The 22,432-nt window shown below is 51.7% G+C and overlaps 1 protein-coding gene across 2 annotated transcripts in view; it reads right to left on the bottom strand.

Moving 5' to 3' along the window:
* The window catches only part of EIF2B4 (eukaryotic translation initiation factor 2B subunit delta), a 124,402-nt gene that overhangs the window by 100,671 nt on the left and 1,299 nt on the right, over nucleotides 1-22,432 (bottom strand). The window contains exons 2-4 of one of the 2 annotated variants that reach the window (XM_088464322.1): nucleotides 10,716-10,753; nucleotides 6,307-6,436; nucleotides 5,793-6,023 (exon numbers count right to left, since the gene is read on the bottom strand). In XM_088464322.1, coding sequence (XP_088320448.1) covers nucleotides 5,793-6,023; nucleotides 6,307-6,436; nucleotides 10,716-10,753 — 399 coding nt within the window. The remainder of the gene's footprint in view (nucleotides 1-5,792; nucleotides 6,024-6,306; nucleotides 6,437-10,715; nucleotides 10,754-22,432) is intronic. The other variant, XM_088464323.1, reaches the window with a different exon arrangement.

Below are 22,432 nucleotides of genomic sequence, written 5' to 3'. Positions count from 1 at the left end.
AGTTGGTAAGCAGCTAAGGCCGGAGGAGGAGACTAAACAGAGAGAAGGAAGACTGGAACACACAAGAAACCATACTCACAGAAATGGGAGACGGAAAACTGGTGACCAGCAACACAGCCCATGTGAAGCCAGGTGCGTCAGGGCGGGCGCCCTGTGGACCGTATGGACTTCGTAGAAACAGAGATAACAAAGGTAAGTTCTTACCATATCTCTTGTTTTCTACTTCAGGGTCCACAGGGTTGACCTTGGGGATGTCCCAAAGCAGTTCAACTAAGGGCGGGGACGCTCCTGTGCAGAAAGGAGAATCCTGCGCCCAAAGGATGCATCCTGAAAGGCAAAGGTGGCAAACGCATAAAACCTCAAAAACGTCTGAATGGAAGACCAAGTGGCTGCCTTACACCGCTGAACAGCGGAGGCACCACGTCTAGCAGCCCAAGAAGGACCCACAGACCGAGTGGAATGAGCCTTAACAGAGGCTGGAACAGGTAAACCTTCCTGTATATAAGCCTCCCTAATAACAGAACAGAGCCAACGGGCTAAAGTTTGTTTGTTGGCAGGCCAACCCCTCTTATGAAAACCAAAGAGGACAAACAAAAAACGGACCTTCTAACAGAAGCAGTCCGATCAACATATATTCTGAGAGCACGGACAACGTCCAATGAAGCCTCGCCAGCTGTAAGATCAGGGGACTGAAAACCTGGCACCACCAGTTCCTGATTGATGTGGAACTTAGAGACAACTTTGGGCAAAAACTCAGGAAGAGTGCGAAGCACTGCTCTGTCCTGGTGAGAAATTAAGAAGGGGGGACTACAGGAAAGTGCCCCCAACTCGGATACAGTTGGCCGAAGCAATTGCCAGGAGAAACACAGTCTTAAGTGTTAACCACTTGAGGTCCACCGACTCAAGAGGTTCATAAGGAGGTTCCTGCAGGACCCAAAGAACCACCGCCAAGTCCCACGGAGCCACTGGAGGCACAAAGGGAGGCTGGATTCTAAGAACACCCTGAAAAAAGGTGTGAACGTCAGGCAGTGTAACGATTCTACGTTGGAACCACACCGACAGAGCCGATACATGAACCTTCAGGGAAGCAAGACGTAAGCCCAGGTCAAGACCTGACTGCAGAAATGCCAAAATCCTAGAAACCCTGAACACCTGAGGATCAAAGTTTCTGGACTCACACCACTGAAAGTAAGTGTGCCACACTCTGTGGTAAATCCGTGCAGAGGCAGGTTTACGCGCCCTCAGCATGGTACTGATGACAGAGCTGGAAAAGCCCCGGGAACTTAAGACGGCTGTCTCAAGAGCCACGCCGTCAAAGACAGCTGAGCCAGATCTGGGTAAAGGCAAGGCCCCTGAGACAACAGGTCCCGACGCTGAGGTAGAAGGAACGGGGCATCGATGGACAAGCTCCTGAGATCGGAGTACCAAGGACGTCTGGGCCACGCTGGAGCCACTAGCAGAAACGTGCCCCCGTCCTGTTTAATTTTTCTTAGTTCCCGAGGTAGCAGGGAGATCGGAGGGAACAGGTACGCTAGGTGAAACGTCCATTTCACCGACAGCGCGTCCACCAGGCTTGTGCCTGCGTCCCTTGTCCTTGAGCCGTACACGGGTAACTTGTAATTGTGATGGGAGGCCATCAGGTCCAACTCCGGCAGTCCCCATTTGTCCACGAGAAGTTGAAACACCTCTGGGTGAAGCGACCATTCCCCGGGATGCACGTCGTGACGGCTGAGGAAGTCTGCCCCCCAATTGAGTACTCCCGGGATGAAGACTGCAGAGATTGCTGGAAGGTGGCACTCAGCCCAAGCCAGGATCCGAGATACCTCCGACATCACAGCTCGGCTGCGAGTTCCTCCCTGGTGATTGATGTGGCGTTGTCGGATTGCACCTGCACTGCCCTTCCGTGAAGAGCGGTGCCTGACGATAGCAGAGCCCTGTACACGGACCGCAGTTCCAGCACGTTTATGGGAAGAACTGCTACCTCCGCAGACCAACGGCCCTGAAGAGACAACGAGCCGGTCACTGCCCCCAACCCCGGAGACTGGCATCTGTTGTGAGCAGAACCCAGTCAGGGATCCAAAAGGGGCGACCCTCGATGAGATGAGCTGGCTGAAGCCACCAAGCTAGAGACTTGCGCACTTCTGAGGACAGGACCAGTGTCTGGGATCGGACTCGGTGAGGCAACCCGTTCCATTCCGATAGAATCTGCCCCTGCAGGTGCCTGGAATGGAACTGGGCAAATTCCACCATGTCGAATGCCGACACCATGGACCCTAGGACTCTCATGGCCGAGTGTACCGACACCCTGGCACTGCTCAGGCAACTGTGTATGCGCAGTTGTAGGGAAGACACCTTTTCCGGAGTCAGGAATATCCTTTGCTGACGAGAATCCAGAAGGGCTCCCAAATGAACCATCCGTTGTGATGGGATCAGAGATTACTTTTTCCAATTTATCAACCACCCGTGTGCCTGAAGACAAGCAATGGTCAGGTGGAGATGTCGAGGAAGTACCTCGGGGGAGCTCGCCAGCAGAAGAAGATCGTCCTGATACGGCAACAGCCGTATACCCTGGCCTCGAAGGTGGGCGGCCATACTTGCCATCACCTTGGTGAACACCCTCGGAGCCGTGGAAAGGCCAAAAGGCAACGTCCGAAACTGGTAGTGATTTTGCAGGATAGCAAACCTCAGATACCGCTGTGTGCCGGTGCTATGGGCACATGGAGATAGGCGTCCTGGATATCCAGGGAGACCATGTAATCCCGGGTTCCATCGCCAGAATGATGGAACGTAACGTTTCCATCCTGAACTTGGGAACTCTGAGGTATTTGTTCAGATACTTCAAATTCAGGATAGGGCGATGAGAACCATTGGGCTTCTGTACCAGAAAGAGTAGAATAGTATCCCGTCCCACGTTGAGACTGCAGAACTGGAATAATGACCCCTGCTTGTAGCAAGGATAGGATAGGACTTGTGCAAAAAAACTGGTGGGGCGGCCTGACCCGAAAAGACAGGGCGTAACCGTGAGAGACTACTTCTCGAACCCCGGCATCCGTGGTGGTATTGTGCCAACACTGGGCGAATTGGAGAAGTCGGCCTCCCACTCTGAGGTCCCCCAGAGAGAGGCCGGTGCCATCAGGCCGCAGGTTTATCCTTCTGCTTGGAAGAAGGGCACCGAGCACTCCAGGCTTGCTTCTTGGGTTTAGAGGCGGTTTTAGCTGCCGACTGCCTCGGGAAGTACTGATCTTTTGCCTTACCCTGAACCCGAAAGGAATGAAAGGCCGAGCTCCGGACCTGGGCAGGCGTTGCCGCTGAAGGGAGGAAAGCTGACTTGGATTTAGCCAGGGTATCCACTATTTTGTCCAAGTCCGGACCAAATAGCAATTCTCCATTGAAAGGTAAGGCCTCCAGGCCCTTCTTTGAATCGGAGTCCGCTCTCCAGGACCTCAGCCATAAGGATCGTCGGGCAGACACTGCTGCAGCCGCTACTCGAGAGGTCAGCATGCAAAGAGGCTTCTCCAATGTAGGAAGCAGCGTCCCTCATCTGTCCTAACAATGCCCTCTGGACATCCGGAGCGTCGTCCGGAAAGGTATCCTCCAATGCGTTGGGCCAACCCTCAATGGCCTTGGCCACCCAGGAGATGGCCATGGACGGTCGGGCCACTGCCCCTGAGAGGGAGTAAATGGACTTTAAGCAAGTCTCAACTTTCCTGGCCTTGGGATCCTTCAGCGAGGATATAGACGGTAATGGCAAAGTAGCGCTCCTTATTAAACGGGTGACGTGAGAATCCACCGCCGGTGGAGTTTCCCATTTTTTACAATGTGCCTCAGGAAAGGGGTAATTAGAAGCCAACCGCTTCTGGAGATAGGAATCTCTTACTGGGCGCCTGCCAAGCCACAGCCATCTGATCCGTCAACTGATCAGACAGGGGAAACACCGCAGAAGCCACCTTAGTTTTTTTGAAACTAGGATACTTCGACTTAGGCGCTGGTGCCTCATCCTCTATTAGGAGAATGGCACGTACCGCCCTAACCAGCGCTCGCACATTAATGGACGACTTGGAATCCACTTCCTGGACCGATGTGTCCGAGTCAGTGTCATCATGAACCTCCCCATCATCTGAGGACCCCTCGGAGTCCGAAACATGTGCCGCCTGCGCCAATAGAGTGCGTTTTGACGCCCTAGAAGGCATGTCAGTCTGCAACATTGACTGAAAAGCCGAAGACGCGGACGCCAAATTTTGTACGGAGATGGAGAGCACATCCACCCAGGGGCCTGGAAGGGCACCACAGACTGCTGCGTCACAGGGGAAGCCAGTATATACATAGGTAACCCGACATAAGGACCAACAGACTGAGACCCGGGGGGGACTCCGCAATAATTGCGGGACACCCGGGGAATGGGGGGCGGCCGGCTTTGGTAACGCCCTAGTAGGAACAGCAGTCGGGACCGACAGACGGTCCGCAATAGACACCAGCACTTGAGAACACATCGCCCATGGTCTTTCCTGCGTCATAGGAGGTTTTGATGGGCCAGGAACCACCTGGCACCGTCTACACAGGCAATCCTGTGACAAATCCTCCCTATCCACTCCTGCAGAACAGCGTCCACAGGAGACCAACACCGGAGCCACGGAGTGCTCAATCTCCTCGTCCGACATAACAAAATATATTATGTAAATAAATATATCTGGCAACAGAGCCGAATCAAGCGCACTCACCAGTGTGCTGAACAACAGCCCACAATATGGTACTGTGTAGCACACAACTGTATGTGACGGACCTCACAAATACGTGATCTATATAAGTGAGGTCAGTAGAAACACCCTTCCCCCGCACACCTGTAGGGCTTGTAGAAGGAAAGGGATAGGTATAGGCTGACAGTAAGTAGAAATTAGCACAGACAGCAGCACTAGCAAAAGTCACATACCATGCAGGAAGATATACTCACTGCACCTTTCCACTACAATCACCTCCCAGATTCAGTGTCTGGGAGGGCTATAGCGCTGCGTACACTGTCCTTGATCAGGGGAGAGGTACACAGGGGGACCGGTCCGCGTGCTCCCTGAGAGATCTGCGCTGCCACAAGAAAATAGCCCCCAGAGACCTCAGGGGAGGAGTGGTCGAGTAATCTGCAGCTCAACGACGCCAGACTACGAGCTGAAAGGCGCGCTGAGCTGAGGGGAGGAGCCGCTATACAGGGAAGGCTTCCTCCCCTGGCTAGCCATTAACCCCAGGGCTGCCGGCTTCCAGCTTGCAATGTAAAATCCCTGGTGGTCTAGTGGACTGACGGGGTATTCCTCGGCAGAGGGGGAGCCCGCCGCCACCGCTAGCAGCCCCTGGTCTGTCCTCTAGAACCGGGGGCAAAGGACTGCATTCCTAGTAAGACCCGCGAGCCGCCGCTAGTCGGCGACCCGCGGCTTACCTTGTCCCCGGTGACTCCGGCAGCAGTCCAGGGAGGTCCCCAGAGTCCGGCTAGTACGGGGCCTGTCACCTGGTCTCCCTTACCTGTCTAACAGTCACCTGCCTGACCGTCACCTGGCTGCACAGCTCTCACCAGCCTGACCGTCACCTGGCTGCACAGCTCTCACCAGCCTGACCGTCACCTGGCTGCACAGCTCTCACCAGCCTGACCGTCACCTGGCTGCACAGCTCTCACCTGCCTGACCGTCACCTGGCTGCACAGCTCTCACCTGCCTGACCGTCACCTGGCTGCACAGCTCTCACCTGCCTGACCGTCACCTGGCAGCACAGCTCTCACCAGCCTGACCGTCACCTGGCTGCACAGCTCTCACCTGCCTGTCCGTCGCTGGGTTGGGCCTTCACTTTGGTCGGTGCGGGTCCAGTGCTCAGCTCGGCTTTTTTATTCTGTTTCTGGTTGCGCTCAGCCTCCTGTTTGGCCCTTCGCTCTGCTCGCAGCTCCGACTTGCTCTTTCCTCCTGACGGCACATCGGGCACAGCTCCAGTGACAATTGGCGGTGCGGGGCATGGGGTGTTATGCGTGGTAACAGGGCACTGGGTGTTCACTATAAGAAGAAGCAGGACAGAAACATTAAACACACACATATAATCATACCACCCGTACGGAACCCCAGCAAATATCAGTTCTATGCGGGTGACACACAGGGTTCGGGCGCAGAGCGTGGGATCGGTAGAGCGCAGAATGAAGGGGACAGCTATAAATCATGGTGACAGCTCAGTTGTCCTATGACCTGTCTCTGCACATGAGCTGTGGTAGGGGTCTGTAAGGCATGGCTCCCACCACCAGTTATACCGCCAGATCTACTACACCCCCCAAAGACCTCCAACCTTTCTGGGCAATGCTGTCCTGTGCCCCCTCCGCTGATTCAGCCGCCACCTTCTCCTTGTTCTTCTTTTGCTGTTTCTTTTCCTTACGTAAACGAAGCTTCTCCTCTCTGCACATTTCCTGACTTTTTACCTGGAACACAAAGTGACAACTGAGCCCCAGGAACACTACTGACCTTTCACCTGGTCACATGACCGGACACACAGTGACCCCTGATGACCGCTCACCTAGTCACATGACAGCACATGGGCGATGACCCCTGAATCTTGGGACCCCTAATGACCGCTCACCTAGTCACATGACAGCACATGGGCGACCCCTGAATCTTGGGACCACTGATGACCGCTCACCTAGTCACATCACAGCACATGGGCGATGAACCCTGAATCTTGGGACCCCTGATGACCGCTCACCTAGTCACATGACAGCACATGGCTGATGAACCCTGAATCTTGGGACTCCTAATGACCGCTCACCTAGTCACATGACAGCACATGGGCGATGACCCCTGATGACCGGTCACCTAGTCACATGACAGCACATGGGCGATGACCACTGAATCTTGGGACCCCTAATGACCGCTCACCTAGTCACATGACAGCACATGGGCGATGACCACTGAATCTTGGGACCCCTAATGACCGCTCACCTAGTCACATGACCGCACATGGGCGATGACCACTGAATCTTGGGAACCCTAATGACCGCTCACCTAGTCACATGACAGTACATGGGCGATGACCCCTGACCTAGTAACATGACAGCACATGGACGATGACCCCTGAATCTTGGAACCCCTGATGACCGCTCACCTAGTCACATGACATCACATGGGCGATGACCCCTGAATCTTGGGACCCCTAATGACCGCTCACCTAGTCACATGACATCACATGGGCGATGACCCCTGAATCTTGGGACCCCTAATGACCGCTCACCTAGTCACATGACATCACATGGGCGATGACCCCTGAATCTTGGGACCCCTAATGACCGCTCACCTAGTCACATGACAGCACATGGGCGATGACCCCTGAATCTTGGGACCCCTAATGACCGCTCACCTAGTCACATGACAGCATGTGGTACAAATACCGGGGAAGCGGAGAGAGTGGCCAGTGTGACGCATCTATAGCAACCTCATTGGGAAGGGACGATTCCCTGATGTCCCTGCTACAACGGATCTAACCTAAGGTGACATTAGAAGGGACAGGAGGGGGAGCATAGGAAATTAGTCTTGCATTTAAGTAATTACAATACTGCCATATATCCTCCAGTAACTAATAAGTAACCAAAGACCTTTTGGCAGTAGTGGTCATTCTACTCTCTTTTTTGGAGTAATTAAATTATTCCTCTAAACATTTTAAGGATTATTTTCTCCAAACAAGAGTATGACGCTATAATATATTGTGCTGTTATAATATCCCCATGTTCCCGCTGTCACCTACAACTAGACCGCAATAATTACCCCATGGTGCCATCACCCACTACACTGATAATTACCACTTACCGAATGTAGCCATCACCCACTACACTGATAATTACCACTTACCGAATGTAGCCATCACCCACTACACTGCCATATAATATGCTAGTCTTACTGTCATAATTACATGTATTCTTCTACCATCTCATGACCTAAACTACTATATGAACCATATATTACATAGATTTAATTACCCTGGGCTTAAATTGTAGTCCGGATAGAATGCATTTGCCACAGGGCCGGTGCAAGGTCTTTCAGAGCCGTCTTGTGCTCCTTCCCCTTGAGCGTATATCAATAACGCCAGTGGGTGGGAGGAGGGCGGCTCTTAAGGATCCGGCCGCTGGTGACTGCAATAATCTTCAGACTACGGCGCTCCGAGCGACGGCCCTGCTACCCCATGCCTGTAACCACCACTGATTTACCATTTATGAAAGAGTCGAAAAGCATCGACCTTCACCCTACTCCATCCCCCCCAATCTCTGGCCCCTACATCATCTCCTTCACCATAACCTTTCCCCCCTACTCCATCCCCTCCCCAATTCTCTGGCCCCTATATTATCTCCTTCACCAAGACCTTTCCCCCCTACTCCATCCCCTCCCCAATCTCTGGCCCCTACATCATCTCCTTCACCATCACACTTCCCCCTACTCCATCCCCTCCCCCAATCTCTAACCGCTACATCATCTAAATCACCATCACCCTTCCCCCTACTCCATCTCCCCTCCCCAATCTCTGGCCCCTACATCATTTCCTTCACCATAACCTTTCCCCCCTACTCCATCCACTCTCCCAATCTCTGACCCCTACATCAGCTCCATCACCATAACCTTTCCCCCCTACTCCATCCCCTCCCCCAATCTGACCACTACATCATCTCCTTCCCCATCACCCTTCCACCTACTCCATCTCCTCCCCCAATCTCTGACCACTACATCATCTCCATCACCCTTCCCCCTACTCCATCCACTCTCCCAATCTCTGACCCCTACATCAGCTCCATCACCATAACCTTTCCCCCCTACTCCATCCCCTCCCCCAATCTGACCACTACATCATCTCCTTCACCATCACCCTTCCACCTACTCCATCCCCTCCCCCAATCTCTAACCACTACATCATCTCCTTCACCCTTCCCCCTACTCCATCCCCTCCCCCAATCTCTAACCACTACATCATCTCCTTCACCCTTCCCCCTACTCCAACCCCTCCCCCAATCTGACCACTACATCATCTCCTTCACCATCACCCTTCCACCTACTCCATCCCCTCCCCCAATCTCTAACCACTACATCATCTCCTTCACCCTTCCCCCTACTCCATCCCCTCCCCCAATCTCTAACCACTACATCATCTCCTTCACCCTTCCCCCTACTCCAACCCCTCCCCCAATCTCTGACCCCCTACATCATCTCCTTCAGCATCACCCTTCCCCCTACTCCATCCCCTCCCCCATTCTCTGACCACTACATCTCCATCACCATTATCCTTCCCCCCTACTCCATCCCCTTCCCCCAATCTCTGACCACTACATCATCTTATTAAGCATCACCCTTCCCTCTACTCCATCCCCTCCCCAATCTGACCACTACATCATCTCCATCACCATTCCCCCTACTCCATCCCCTCCCCCAATCTCTGACCCCTACATCATCTCCTTCACCATCACCCTTCCCCCTACTCCATCCCCTCCCCCAATCTCTGACCACTACATCATCTCCTTCACCATTACCCTTCCTCCTACTCCATCCCCTCCCCAATCTGACCACTACATCATCTCCTTCACCCTTCCCCCTACTCCATCCCCTCCCCCAATCTCTAACCACTACATCATCTCCTTCACCCTTCCCCCTACTCCATCCCCTCCCCCAATCTGACCCCCTACATCATCTCCTTCAGCATCACCCTTCCCCCTACTCCATCCCCTACCCCATTCTATGACCACTACATCATCTCCTTCACCATCACCCTTCCCCCTACTCCATCCCCTGTCCAATCTGACCACTACATAATCTCCATCACCATTCCCCCTACTCCATCACCTGCCCAATCTCTGACTACTACATCATCTCCATCACCATTCCCCCTACTCCATCTCCTCCCCCAATCTGTGACCACTACATCATCTCCATAACATTTCCCCCTACTCCATCCCCTCCCCATTCTCTGACCACTACATCATCTACTTCACCATCACCCTTCCCCCTACTCCATCCCCTCCCCCAATCTCTGACCACTACATCATCTCCTTCATATTACCCTTCCCCCTACTCCATCCACTCCCCCAATCTCTGACCCCTACATCATCTCCATCACCCTTCCCCCTACTCCATACCCTCCCCATTCTCTGACCACTACATCATCTACTTCACCATCACCCTTCCCCCTACTCCATCCCCTCCCCCAATCTCTGACCACTACATCATCTCCTTCATATCACCCTTCCCCCTACTCCATCCACTCCCCCAATCTCTGACCACTACATCATCAAGATTCCCCATACTCCATCTCCTCCCCCAATCTCTGGCCCCTACATCATCTCCATCACCTTTCCACCTACTCCATCCCCTCCCCATTCTCTGACCACTACATCATCTACTTCACCATCACCCTTCCCCCTACTCCATCCCCTCCCCAATCTCTGACCACTACATCATCTCCATCACCGTTATCCGCCCCCCTACTCCAGCCCCTCCCCCAATCTCTGACCGCTACATCATCACCATTACACCTCCCCCAATGTGACCCGTACATCATCTCCATTAGCATCACCTTTCCCCCTCCCACTCCTACTAAGCGGAGAATATAGACCAGTGACTGCAGCAGATTCTCCTCCTCTCTATAGTCAGCAGTCAGGTACCGTGTTGTCAGTCTTAGCTGCCTCACATGTAAACAAACCATAATAACAATTATATATTAGTACATACTACCTGACGACTCTCCGTTTTCTTGTTTTTACCACCACCTAAGCAAGAGAGACAAAAGGTGTAATGAGAGATAGATATATAGTGTGTGTGTGTGTGTGTATACATACACACTCATACACCCCTACCCCTGTAGGGCTATACCTGTATAATATGATAGTTATGGTAAAAACTTACCTTTGTTAACCCTCTTTCTTCAAATTCCATAGGGTCCACAGGGAGACCTTGGGGATTAGCTGGATCTGGATCCTGGGCACCACACAGTTAAAAGCTTGGGAAGAGATAGATCCCCTTCCGTTTTTGTACAATGACATCATCTGCCAGTTTCCAACGTCATTCCCTATCATCCAAATGGGCATAGAGGCGGAACATAACCGAGCCCGCAGCGTGGCGAACGAAGAAAACCCACAACAGGCTAACTTTCTTATTTTCATGGAAAGTGTGGGCAGAAACCTCCACTTCCGCCCCTCACTCACGTCACTTCCAGGTACGGCTAGTGAAGGGGATTTATACTCTTCCTTAAAAGCTTTGCTCCCATGATGCACTGGAACCAACCTTCTCTATACCCCCGCCACGAGCCAGAGGCACCTCAGTTCATAAGTAGTCAAAGGCCGGAGAAGTAAAAAGAGAGAAGGAAGACTGGAACACTCAAGAATCACACTCTGAAAAGGAGAAGGAAAACCGGTGACCAGTACGAGAGGCCATATGAAGCCAGGTGCGTCAGTGCGGGTGCCCTGTGGACCCTATGGGCTTCGAAGAAAAAGTTAACAAAAGGCAAGTTCTTACCATATCTCCCATTTTCTTCTTCAGGGTCCATAGGCACCACAGGGTGACCTTGAGGATGTTCCAAAGCAGTCCTTTTAAAGGTGAGGATGCTCCTGCACTGAGAGGAGAATCCGGCGCCCAAAGGAAGCCTCTTGAGAGGCGAAGGTATCTAATGCATAAAACCTTAGAAAAGGTGGCGAAGCACAGCCCTGTCCTGGTGAAATATCAGAAAGGGAGGTTCACAGGAGAGCGCCCCCAATTCTGACACCCTCCTGGCAAATGCAATTGCCAGAAGAAAAAAAAAAAAAAAAGGTCTTACTTTCCACCAAGTCTAGTGGTTCAAATGGAGGATTCTGGAGGGCCCGAAGGAACTACCACCAAATCCCAAGGAGCCACAGGTAGGATAAAGGGAGGTTGAATCCGGAGAACACCTGGAAAAAGGTGTGGATATCCGGGAGCAGAGCCATCCTTCGCTGGAACCACACTGACACATGCACCTTCAACGAGGCCAGGCATAAGACGAGGTCCAACCATCGAAGGAACGCTAGTATTCTGGAAACACTTGAGGGTCGTAATCCCTTGTGCGACACAACTTGAATTAAAGTATGCCACACTCTGTGATAGATCCTGGCTGGGGAAGGTTTACGCGCTCGAAGCATCGTATTGATTACCGAGCTAGAGAATGCCCTGGACCTAAGGAAGGATGTCTCAAGAGCCACGCAGTCAAAGACAGATGATCCAGGTCCAGGTAAAGGAAAGGGCCTTGAGACAACAAGTCTGGACGCTGAGGTATTAGGAACGGAGTGTCGATGGAGAAACTCCGAAGATCTGAGTACCAATGATATCTGGGCCAAGCTGGAGCCACCAGCAGGCCCGTGCCTCCATCCGGTTTCAACTTCTGAAGAACCAGAGAAAGCAGGGATAGAGGAGGAAATAGGTACGCAAACTGGAAGGTCCACTTCACTGACATGAGTGTCCACTAAGTTTGCTTCGGCATCTCTTGTGCCGGACCCGTACACTGATAACTTGTGATTGCGACGGGAGGCCATGACGTCCACCTTTGGGAGGCCCCATTTGTCCACTGAGTTGAAACACCTATTGGTGAAGAGACCATTCCACTGGATGCACGTTGTAACGGCTAAGGAAGTCCGCTTCCCAATTGAGAACTCCCGGAATGAACACTGCAGAGATGGCCGGGAGGTGACACTTGTCTCATTGCTACCCAACTTCAAGTGAACCTCCCTGATGGTTGATGTAAGCCACCGTGGTGGTGTTGTCGGACTGAACCTGCACGGCTCTTCTGTGAAGAATGTGTCTTGTCATCACGAGGGCCCTGTACACAGCTCGAAGTTCCAATATGTTGATTGGAAGGAATTCCTTCGTCTGCTGTCCAACGGCTCTGAAATGAGTGCGGGCCGGTCATTGTGCCCCAACCCCGGAGACTGGCATCCGTTGTCAGAAGTGCCCAGTCCAGGATCCAAAAGGAGCGACACTCAGTGAAATGAATTATTTGTAGCCACCGAGACAGAGACAGGCGCACCTCCGGAGAAAGCACCAGCGTCTGAGTCCTCATTCAGTGGGGTAACCCGTTCCACTTGGATAGTAATCAGTCCCTGCAGGGGTCTTGAATGGAATTGGGCATATTCTAGCATGTCGAATGTGGACACCATGCAGGGACCTGCATTGCCGAGTGTATCGACACCCGGCGACTGCGCAGACAACTGCGCACTTGCAGAGAGGAGATCTTTTTAGGAGTTACAAAAATTCTCTGCTGAGGAGAATCCAGAAAGGCTCCCAAATGAAGATCTGTGTGAGGGAATTAGGGAGGACTTTATCCAATTAATCAGCCACCTGTGCACTTGTAGACAGGCGATCGTCAGGTGCAGGTGTTGCTGAAGTACCTGTGGAGAGCCCGCCAGTAAAAGGAAGATGTCTAGGTACAGCAACAGTCATATACCCTGACTCCATAGATGCGCTGCCATGACAGCCATCATGTTGGTAAATGCCCTTGGAACCGTGGAGAGGCCAAAGGGCAGCGCCCGAAACGGGAAGTGTTGTTTCAGTATAGCAAACCATAGATAACGCTGGTGGGAAGATGCTATGGGAATATGAAGATAGGTATCCTGAATGTCCAGTGATACCATGTAATCCCCAGGTTCCATAAACAGTATGATGGATCGTAAAGTTTCCATCCTGAACCTGGGCACCCTGGGGAACTTGTTCAGAGCTGTGAGTTTGAGGATAGGCCGATGAGAACCAGATGGCCTGAGCCCGACTCCCGATCACAGATTGGGGTTTTCAATCCCCACTGGATCTTGGGTATCAGGGATTCCTGCTTACCGTCAGTGACCTCCTGTTACTAACTCCGCCCACTGCGCAATGGCCGTGTATGTTGCTGCCACCACCGAGCTCCTCCTATCAGCACTCGGAACCGCTTATGAACACCCAGGCTCCTACCTCCGCACCTGGAACCGCTTCTGCGTTTGACTAGCTGCGGCCACACCCCCTGATTGGTGTCGGCTAGTTCCTCCTGATCCCTCGCAATGGACCAGGTCTGCACGGTAGCTTGGCAGAGGGCTTGAACTTGGAGACGCGGAGCTCTTACCCAGAACAGCTGGAGAACGGAATAGCGCTTGGCACAATTTTGTTGGCTGCAGGATTTAGATGCAATTGTAGTCAGGCGAGATGTTTATTGCTCAAAGTCTTGAAAAAGACTCATCCTTCACGTTTAAGGGGAATAATCAGCATACAGAAATCTTATTAAACAGCAATTCTTCTCTACAAAAGATATACAGGGTTGTTGTTACGATCCTCTAGCAATTGCTAGGACCGAGATGGAGGTGTTGTAGATACGTGGCACATAGAAGAACAAACACATGGGTAAGTATGGGTAAATCATGGCAGTTTACTAAACAAAATGATATGATGGACCAGTGAAAACACAACATGTCAATGGTGCAATAAGAAGCTGAAACCATAGGACAGTCAATAGAATATACTATAGGTTTACAGTCCAAACTAAAATTGTTAAAAGGCCAGGAGGCCTAGTAGACAACAATGCTTGAACCGTGGTATAGAAGCAGGATTGCTGGATGGCCTGGAGGGCTCAATAGACAGCGTAGCTAGAACCGTAGTATAGAAGCAGGATAGCTGTATGGCCTGGAGGCACTGTAGACAGCGATGCTTGAACCGTGGTATAGAAGCAGGATAGCTGTATGGCCTGGAGGGCTCAGTAGACAGCGATGCTAGAACCGTGGTATAGAAGCAGGATAGCTGTATGGCCTAGAGGGCCCTGGAGACAGTGATGCTTGAACCGTGGTATAGAAGCAGGATAGCTGTATGGCCTGGAGGCCCTGGAGACAGTGATGCTTGAACCGTGGTATAGAAGCAGGATAGCTGTATGGCCAGGAGGCCCTGGAGACAGTGATGCTTGAACCGTGGTATAGAAGCAGGATAGCTGTATGGCCTGGAGGCACTGTAGACAGCGAAGCTTGTAACGTGGAATAGAAGCAGGATAGCTGTATGGCCTGGAGGCTCTGTAGACAGCGATGCTAGAACCGTGGTATAGAAGCAGGATAGCTGTATGGCCTGGAGGCTCTGTAGACAGCGATGCTAGAACCGTGGTATAGAAGCAGGATAGCTGTATGGCCTGGAGGGCTCTGTAGACAGCGATGCTAGAACCGTGGTATAGAAGCAGGGTAGCTGTATGGCCTGGAGGCTCTGTAGACAGCGATGCTAGAACCGTGGTATAGAAGCAGGATAGCTGTATGGCCTGGAGGCTCTGTAGACAGCGATGCTAGAACCGTGGTATAGAAGCAGGATAGCTGTATGACCTGGAGGCTCTGTAGACAGCGATGCTAGAACCGTGGTATAGGAGCAGGATAGCTGTATGGCCTGGAGGGCTCAGTAGACAGCGATGCTTGTAACGTGGTATAGAAGCAGGATAGCTGTATGGCCTGGAGGCTCTGTAGACAGCGATGCTAGAACCGTGGTATAGAAGCAGGATAGCTGTATGGCCTGGAGGCTCTGTAGACAGCGATGCTTGAACCGTGGTATAGAAGCAGGATAGCTGTATGGCCTGGAGGCTCTGTAGACAGCGATGCTAGAACCGTGGTATAGAAGCAGGATAGCTGTATGGCCTAGAGGGCCCTGTAGACAGCGATGCTTGAACCGTGGTATGGAAGCAGGATAGCTGTATGGCCTGGAGGCTCTGTAGACAGCGATGCTAGAACCGTGGTATAGAAGCAGGATAGCTGTTTGGCCTGGAGGGGCCTGCAGACAGCGATGCTAGAACCGTGGTATAGAAGCAGGATAGCTGTATGGCCTGGAGGCTCTGTAGACAGCGTAGCTAGAAACATGGTATAGAAGCAGGATAGCTGTATGGCCTGGAGGGCCCTGCAGACAGCGATGCTTGAACCGTGGTATAGAAGCAGGATTGCTGTATGGCCTGGAGGCTCTGTAGACAGCGATGCTTGAACCGTGGTATAGAAGCAGGATTGCTGTATGACCTGGAGGGCCTAGTAGACAGCGGTGCTTGAAACGTAGTGTTGAAGCAGGATTGCTGTATGGCCTGAAGGGCCTAGTAGACAGCAATGCTAGAACCGTGGTATAGAAGCAGGATAGCTGTATGGCCTGGAGGCTCAGTAGACAGCGATGCTAGAACCGTGGTATAGAAGCAGGATAGTTGTATGGCCTAGAGGGGCCTGGAAACAGCGATGCTTGAACCGTGGTATAGAAAGCAGGATAGCTGTATGGCCTAGAGGGCCCTGGAGACAGCGATGCTTGAACCGTGGTATAGAAGCAGGATAGCTGTATGGCCTGGAGGCTCTGTAGACAGCGATGCTAGAACCGTGGTATAGAAGCAGGATAGCTGTTTGGCCTGGAGGGGCCTGCAGACAGCGATGCTAGAACCGTGGTATAGAAGCAGGATAGCTGTATGGCCTGGAGGCTCTGTAGACAGTGATGCTAGAACCGTGGTATAGAAGCAGGATAGCTGTATGGCCTAGAGAGCCCTGGAGACAGCGATGCTTGAACCGTGGTATAGAAGCAGGATAGCTGTATGACCTGGAGGCTCTGTAGACAGCGATGCTAGAACCGTGGTATAGAAGCAGGAAAGCTGTATGGCCTAGAGGGCCCTGGAGACAGCGATGCTTGAACCGTGGTATAGAAGCAGGATAGCTGTATGGCCTGGAGGCTCTGTAGACAGCGATGCTTGAACCGTGGTATAGAAGCAGGATAGCTGTTTGGCCTGGAGGGGCCTGGAGACAGCGATGCTTGAACCGTGGTATAGAAGCAGGATAGCTGTATGGCCTGGAGGCTCTGTAGACAGCGATGCTAGAACCGTGGTATAGAAGCAGGATAGCTGTATGGCCTGGAGGGCTCTGTAGAAAGCGATGCTAGAACCGTGGTATAGAAGCAGGATAGCTGTATGGCCTGGAGGGCTCAATAGACAGCGATGCTAGAACCGTGGTATAGAAGCAGGATAGCTGTATGGCCTGGAGGCTCTGTAGACAGCGATGCTTGAACCGTGGTATAGAAGCAGGATAGCTGTATGGCCTGGAGGCTCTGTAGACAGCGATGCTTGAAACGTGGTATAGTAGCAGGATAGCTGTATGGCCTGGAGGCTTTGTAGACAGCGATGCTTGAAACGTGGTATAGAAGCAGGATAGCTGTATGGCCTGGAGGCCCCTGAGACAGCAATGATTGAACCCAGGGTACTTGGGTCACTTAGAAGCCGGTGAGCAGAATACACGCAGCCTGTAGAAAATATAGCTGGAAGTCTGGATGCACAGAGAGCAGGTGCATAACCAGAAGTTCCACGTGAAAACTCTACAGCCACATAGGATCAGCTGCCAATCAGGCAACACTAGGAGGAAACATGTGACATCCTCAGAGACACACAGGAGCCCCCCTAGCTCACATTCCAAAGGAAACGCTTGTTCAGTCCCCACCAACCCTCCACTGCCAGGCTAGGGCAATTACCATATCCATCCCCACTGCCCGGCTAGGGCAATTACCATATCCATCCCCACTGCCCGGCTAGGGCAATTACCATATCCATCCCCACTGCCAGGCTAGGGCAATTACCATATCCATCCCCACTGCCACGCTAGGGCAATTACCATATCCATCCCCACTGCCAGGCTAGGGCAACTACCATATCCATCCCCACTGCCCGGCTAGGGCAACTACCATATCCATCCCCACTGCCCGGCTAGGGCAATTACCATATCCATCCCCACTGCCCGGCTAGGGCAACTACCATATCCATCCCCACTGCCCGGCTAGGGCAACTACCATATCAGTCCAAGGTGAGGATGTGTACAGAGCAGTTTGTCTCCAATTGTCAATACCTTTTACAAGTGCACGGGCTGTACGTTTCTACAAGTGCACACGATGTACATTTAAAAGTACATTTCCACAACTGCGCACAGCACACTGAATGAGAAAATGCAATATCACCCATAAATCTATAGTACATCAGTGTTCTCCCCAGGCTGGTGTTTGCAGGTGCATCACCGGGCACTTTGGGAGCCTGCAGGGGGGAGAGTGGGCCTGATTCAGAGTTGGGAATAGAGAGAGATCTCTCTGAACTGATCACTTTGGGGAAACCAGGCTGCACTGCAGGGGGGGGCATATTTACAATGTGCAGAGAGATTTATGGAGCATACACACGGTCAGATTTGTCAGATGAACGATTTGAACTATGAACGATTTTTGACTGCATTAAAATGAATGGAATCGTCCAAATCTGACTGCAAACCCATCAGATGTCAGATATCGTTATCTGACCATCGGGAACGCGCATCATTCAAACATGTCAGATTTTCCTTCAGATATGAACGATTTTTTAAATCGTTCAGATCTGAAGAAAAATCTGACCGTGTGTATGTACCATTAGATTTGGGAGGGAGGTGACATGTAAATTGTAGAGTAGTAATAAAGCTGTGCAGTATGTGTGGGCTACATGTAAGAGCAGCCAGTATTTACCCTGCATGTAAAACATTTTATGTATTTACACCCCTTGTATTGCAACATGGTTTGCCCAGGTACACAGGTAAGTGCTCTCTCTACCTCTCTGGGGCTGATTCAGACCAGCTCGGGAGCGCAGGATGCTCGCAAGCTGGTCGATGGTGCCGAATAACGCATGCGCATGACGGAGGGAGCTCCGTCGTGCGCATGCGCGAGACCCGAATAACGACGGCCAAGCCATCGTTATGGGTCTCGCACCAAAGGGGGCGTGCTGTCGATGGTGAGTGACAGCACGCCCCCTTTGGTGGGTGTGCCGGGTGCGTGGCTGCCAGACGGAATGCCAACCGTCTGAGTCCGGCCCCACTGACATCAGTAGTGATGTCAGTGGGAGTGATTTTGGCTCCGATAGATTTTATAGAGCCAAAATCACTCCAGGGCTTGCGGTCACCGAGACCCTACCGCAGGGTCTCGTCGCAAGCCCGATGGTCGCGATGGTCTTGACCATCATCATGGACGCTCGCTATAGCTGTGGGTGGTAACCCACAGCTATGCGAGCGCCCATGAGGCCGCTCCAAGTTGAGGGAGGAGGGCACTGATTCAGAGCGAGCGCTCTGGTCAGAGCGTCCGGCTCTGAATCAGGCCCTCTGTTCCCAACTCTGAATCAGGCCCAGTATCTGGGAGCTGTATAAAAAAGACCAGATCCTACAGACTTTGCAGCTTTTTCATAATGAGACAACTGGGCCTCTAATAGGAAGAGGAGAATTAATATATAAAAGGTTATTTCAAGCTTAAATCATTATAAGGTCAGGGTTTAAAACATTTTATTATTGCGAAGGCCCCCACCCGGCTACTTCTTGATGCCACCCGGCTGGAATTTTTTTTGGGGGAGAACACTGTACATGGCGTCCTGCACCTACATTGTCCCATTGAAGATGGTGCCGTGCAACGAGGGTTAACCCCTTCAGTCCCAGAGTGGCGATTTTAGCAACGTGGGGTCGTGCCCCGGCCACAAATAGTAACCAGACCCGCGCTGAGACAGTGGAACTTGTTCAATGACCTCTGCTTTCAGCAAGGACTGTATGGCCTCCTGGATCTGCAAGGCACTGTTCTTGTCCAGAGGAGGGCTTGTGCAGAATAACTAATGGGGAGGCTTCGACGGAATGAGAGGCCCTACCCTTGAGAGACCACTTCTTTTACCCAAGCATCCTTGGTGGTGTGACACGAGCGTTGGGCAAACTGAAGAAGTCGGCCTCCCACTCTGGGATCCCCCCGGAAGGAGGACCGTCCCGTCAGGCTGGGGGCTTATCCTCCAACTTGGAAGCAGGGCGTCTGGTGCTCCAGGCCTGTTTCTTAGGCTTAGAGGTCGACTTGTCTAGGGAAAGACTGTCCTTTGGACTTTCCTTGAGAACTAAAGGACCAAAAGGAAGAGGTCCTAGCCTTAGAAGGTGCAGATGCTGACAGCAGGAAAGCAGATTTAGATTTTGCCAGTGTGTCTACAATATTGTCAAAATAATATGGGCCAAACAATATCTCCCCATTGAAGGGTAAGGCCTCCAGGCCCTTTTTGGAATCAGCGCCCGCTCTCCAGTAGTGTAACCACAGGGGGCAGCGAGCCAACACGGCTGCGGCCGAGACTTTGGCAGTCAGTAAGCTGGCATCCAAAGCAGCTTCACTAATATAAGCAGCTGCATCCCTTATGTGGCCCACTAAAGACCTTTGAGCCTCAGGAGCCTCCTCGGGAAAGGTGTCCACCAGAACATTCGCCCAGCTCTCTATTGCCTCGGCTACCCATGAAATAGCCATGGCCGGACAGGCCACGGTTCCCGAGAGAGAGTAAATAGATTTCAGACACGTCTCCACCTTCCTATCTGTAGAATCCTTCAGGGAAGAAATGGAAGGCATAGGCAGAGTAGCACTTTTAATCAGACGAGTAACATGAGAATCTACCTCAGGTGGTGGTTCCCACTTCTTGCAGTGACCCTCAGGGAACTTACAGCATGAGGCCAAACACTTTTGCGGTTGCTACCCCTTACTAGGCGATTGCCAGGCCTCCTCCATATGGTCTACCGGCTGGTCAGAGAGAGGGAAACTGCTGAAGTCACCTTTACCTGTTTAAACTCAGGGTATTTGGATTTAGGGGCAGGAGCTTCATCCTCTATATCTAGTATGGATCGGACCTCCCGCACCAACGCTGGAACATTAATACTTGATTTAGGCTCCACCTCTTGTGCAGGGGGATCAGAATCAGATGCCTCAGCCACTTCCCCATCATCTGACGATACCTCTGTGTCTGATAGTTGTGTAGGCTGGGATGACATTACAGGACGTTTAGATGCCTTGTGAGGTTTTTCATTCCGCAACATGGTCTGAAAGGCCGTAGGCGAAGCTGCCAAACTCTGGACTGAACTAGAGAAAACATCCACCCAGGGTGGTTGTACAGCTTGTATTAGTCCCTGGAAGGGAATGACAGACTGTTGTGGTACCGGAGGACGACTCCATATAGAGAGGTAACCCCTGATAGGGAGTGACAGTCTGTAGTACAGGAGTAGACAGCAAACAATGCGGGATACCCTGGGAGGGAAGTATGGCTTGTTGGTGTAACCCCATATGGGGTAAAACAGCCGGGACAGTCAGTGACCCGCAATGGAGGCCAGTACCTGAGGAAAAACGCCCAAGGGGGATCCTGTCCAGTTGTTGGATGGTTTGAGGGGCCAAGCAACTAAATCCTCCTTTCCCACCCCTGCAGCACAGAGCCTGCAAGAGAGCAGTGTGGGTGCAGCAGTGTAAAATAAATTTTAATATTATGAAAGAAAGAAAAGAAAGAACCGCAATACTAAACACTCACAAAGTATGCAAATCACTGGTCCAACAATATGGCACCGTGCAGCACACAACCGTATGTGACAGACATCACAAATACTTGTCTATATATGCGAGATCCAAGAACCTCCCCAAATACACCTGTTAGGGCAGTAGAGAGGGATAGATAAAAACTGACAGAATAGGGAAAAAAGACACAGACGTCAGCGCTAGCGTAAGTCACATACCATGCAGACATAGATCACATACTGCATATTGGCCCTACAATTAACCGCCCAGATTCAGTGTCTGGGAAGGCTATAGTGCTGTATACACTAACCCCAGGGAAGAGGTATACAGGGGAACTGGTCTGCACGCTGTCCGGAGAGATCTGCGATGCAGCGAGATAAAATAGCCGCCGGAGACCTCAGAGGGGGCGTGGCCGTAGGAGGAGAGCAGCTCAGCATGGTCAGACCTTAGCGGAAAGGCGCGCTGAGGGGAGGAGCCGCTAAACAGGGATGACCCCCCCCCTGGCTGGCAATTAACCCCCGAGACGCTGGCTCCCGTACTAACTCCTATGGATAGTCTGCTGTTGCCCGCTCTGAAGAGTCAAAGAAAAAAAAAACTAACAACTCATAAAATGAAACCACTTTGGAGCTGCTAATCAGCCCCCTGCGCAAACAGTGACCCGACTCCGGCCGGGCATCAACTAGAAGTGAGGTGGCTCAGGGGCGGGGTATAGAGGAAGAAGTTTCCAGTGCATCCTGGGTGCAAAACTTTAACTGCGTGGCGCCCGGGATTCAGATGCGTATATCTATCCACACATACCCCTGTAGTGATATACACACTCTTGTAGTGATGTACCTGTGTGCGTATATATCCCTGTAGTGAATACCTGTGTGTATATATATATATGCCCTGTAGTGATGTACGTGTGTATTTATCTGTAGTGATAGATATATATATACACACATACACACACATATAGACATGCACTCCTGTAGTGATGTACCTGTGTGTATATATATATCCCTGTAGTGATATACCTGTGTGTGTGTATATATATATACCCCTGTAGTGATATACCTATGTGTGTGTGTATATATATACCCCTGTAGTGATATACCTATGTGTGTGTGTATATATATACCCCTGTAGTGATGTACATATATATATACCTGTGT

Source organism: Taudactylus pleione, unplaced genomic scaffold (assembly GCF_031769625.1).
Source record: "Taudactylus pleione unplaced genomic scaffold, aTauple2 ptg001636l, whole genome shotgun sequence".
Taxonomy (NCBI): Eukaryota; Metazoa; Chordata; class Amphibia; order Anura; family Myobatrachidae; genus Taudactylus; species Taudactylus pleione.
The sequence above is the reverse complement of the archived record's forward strand: the minus strand, read 5'-3'. Positions and strand labels throughout refer to the sequence as shown.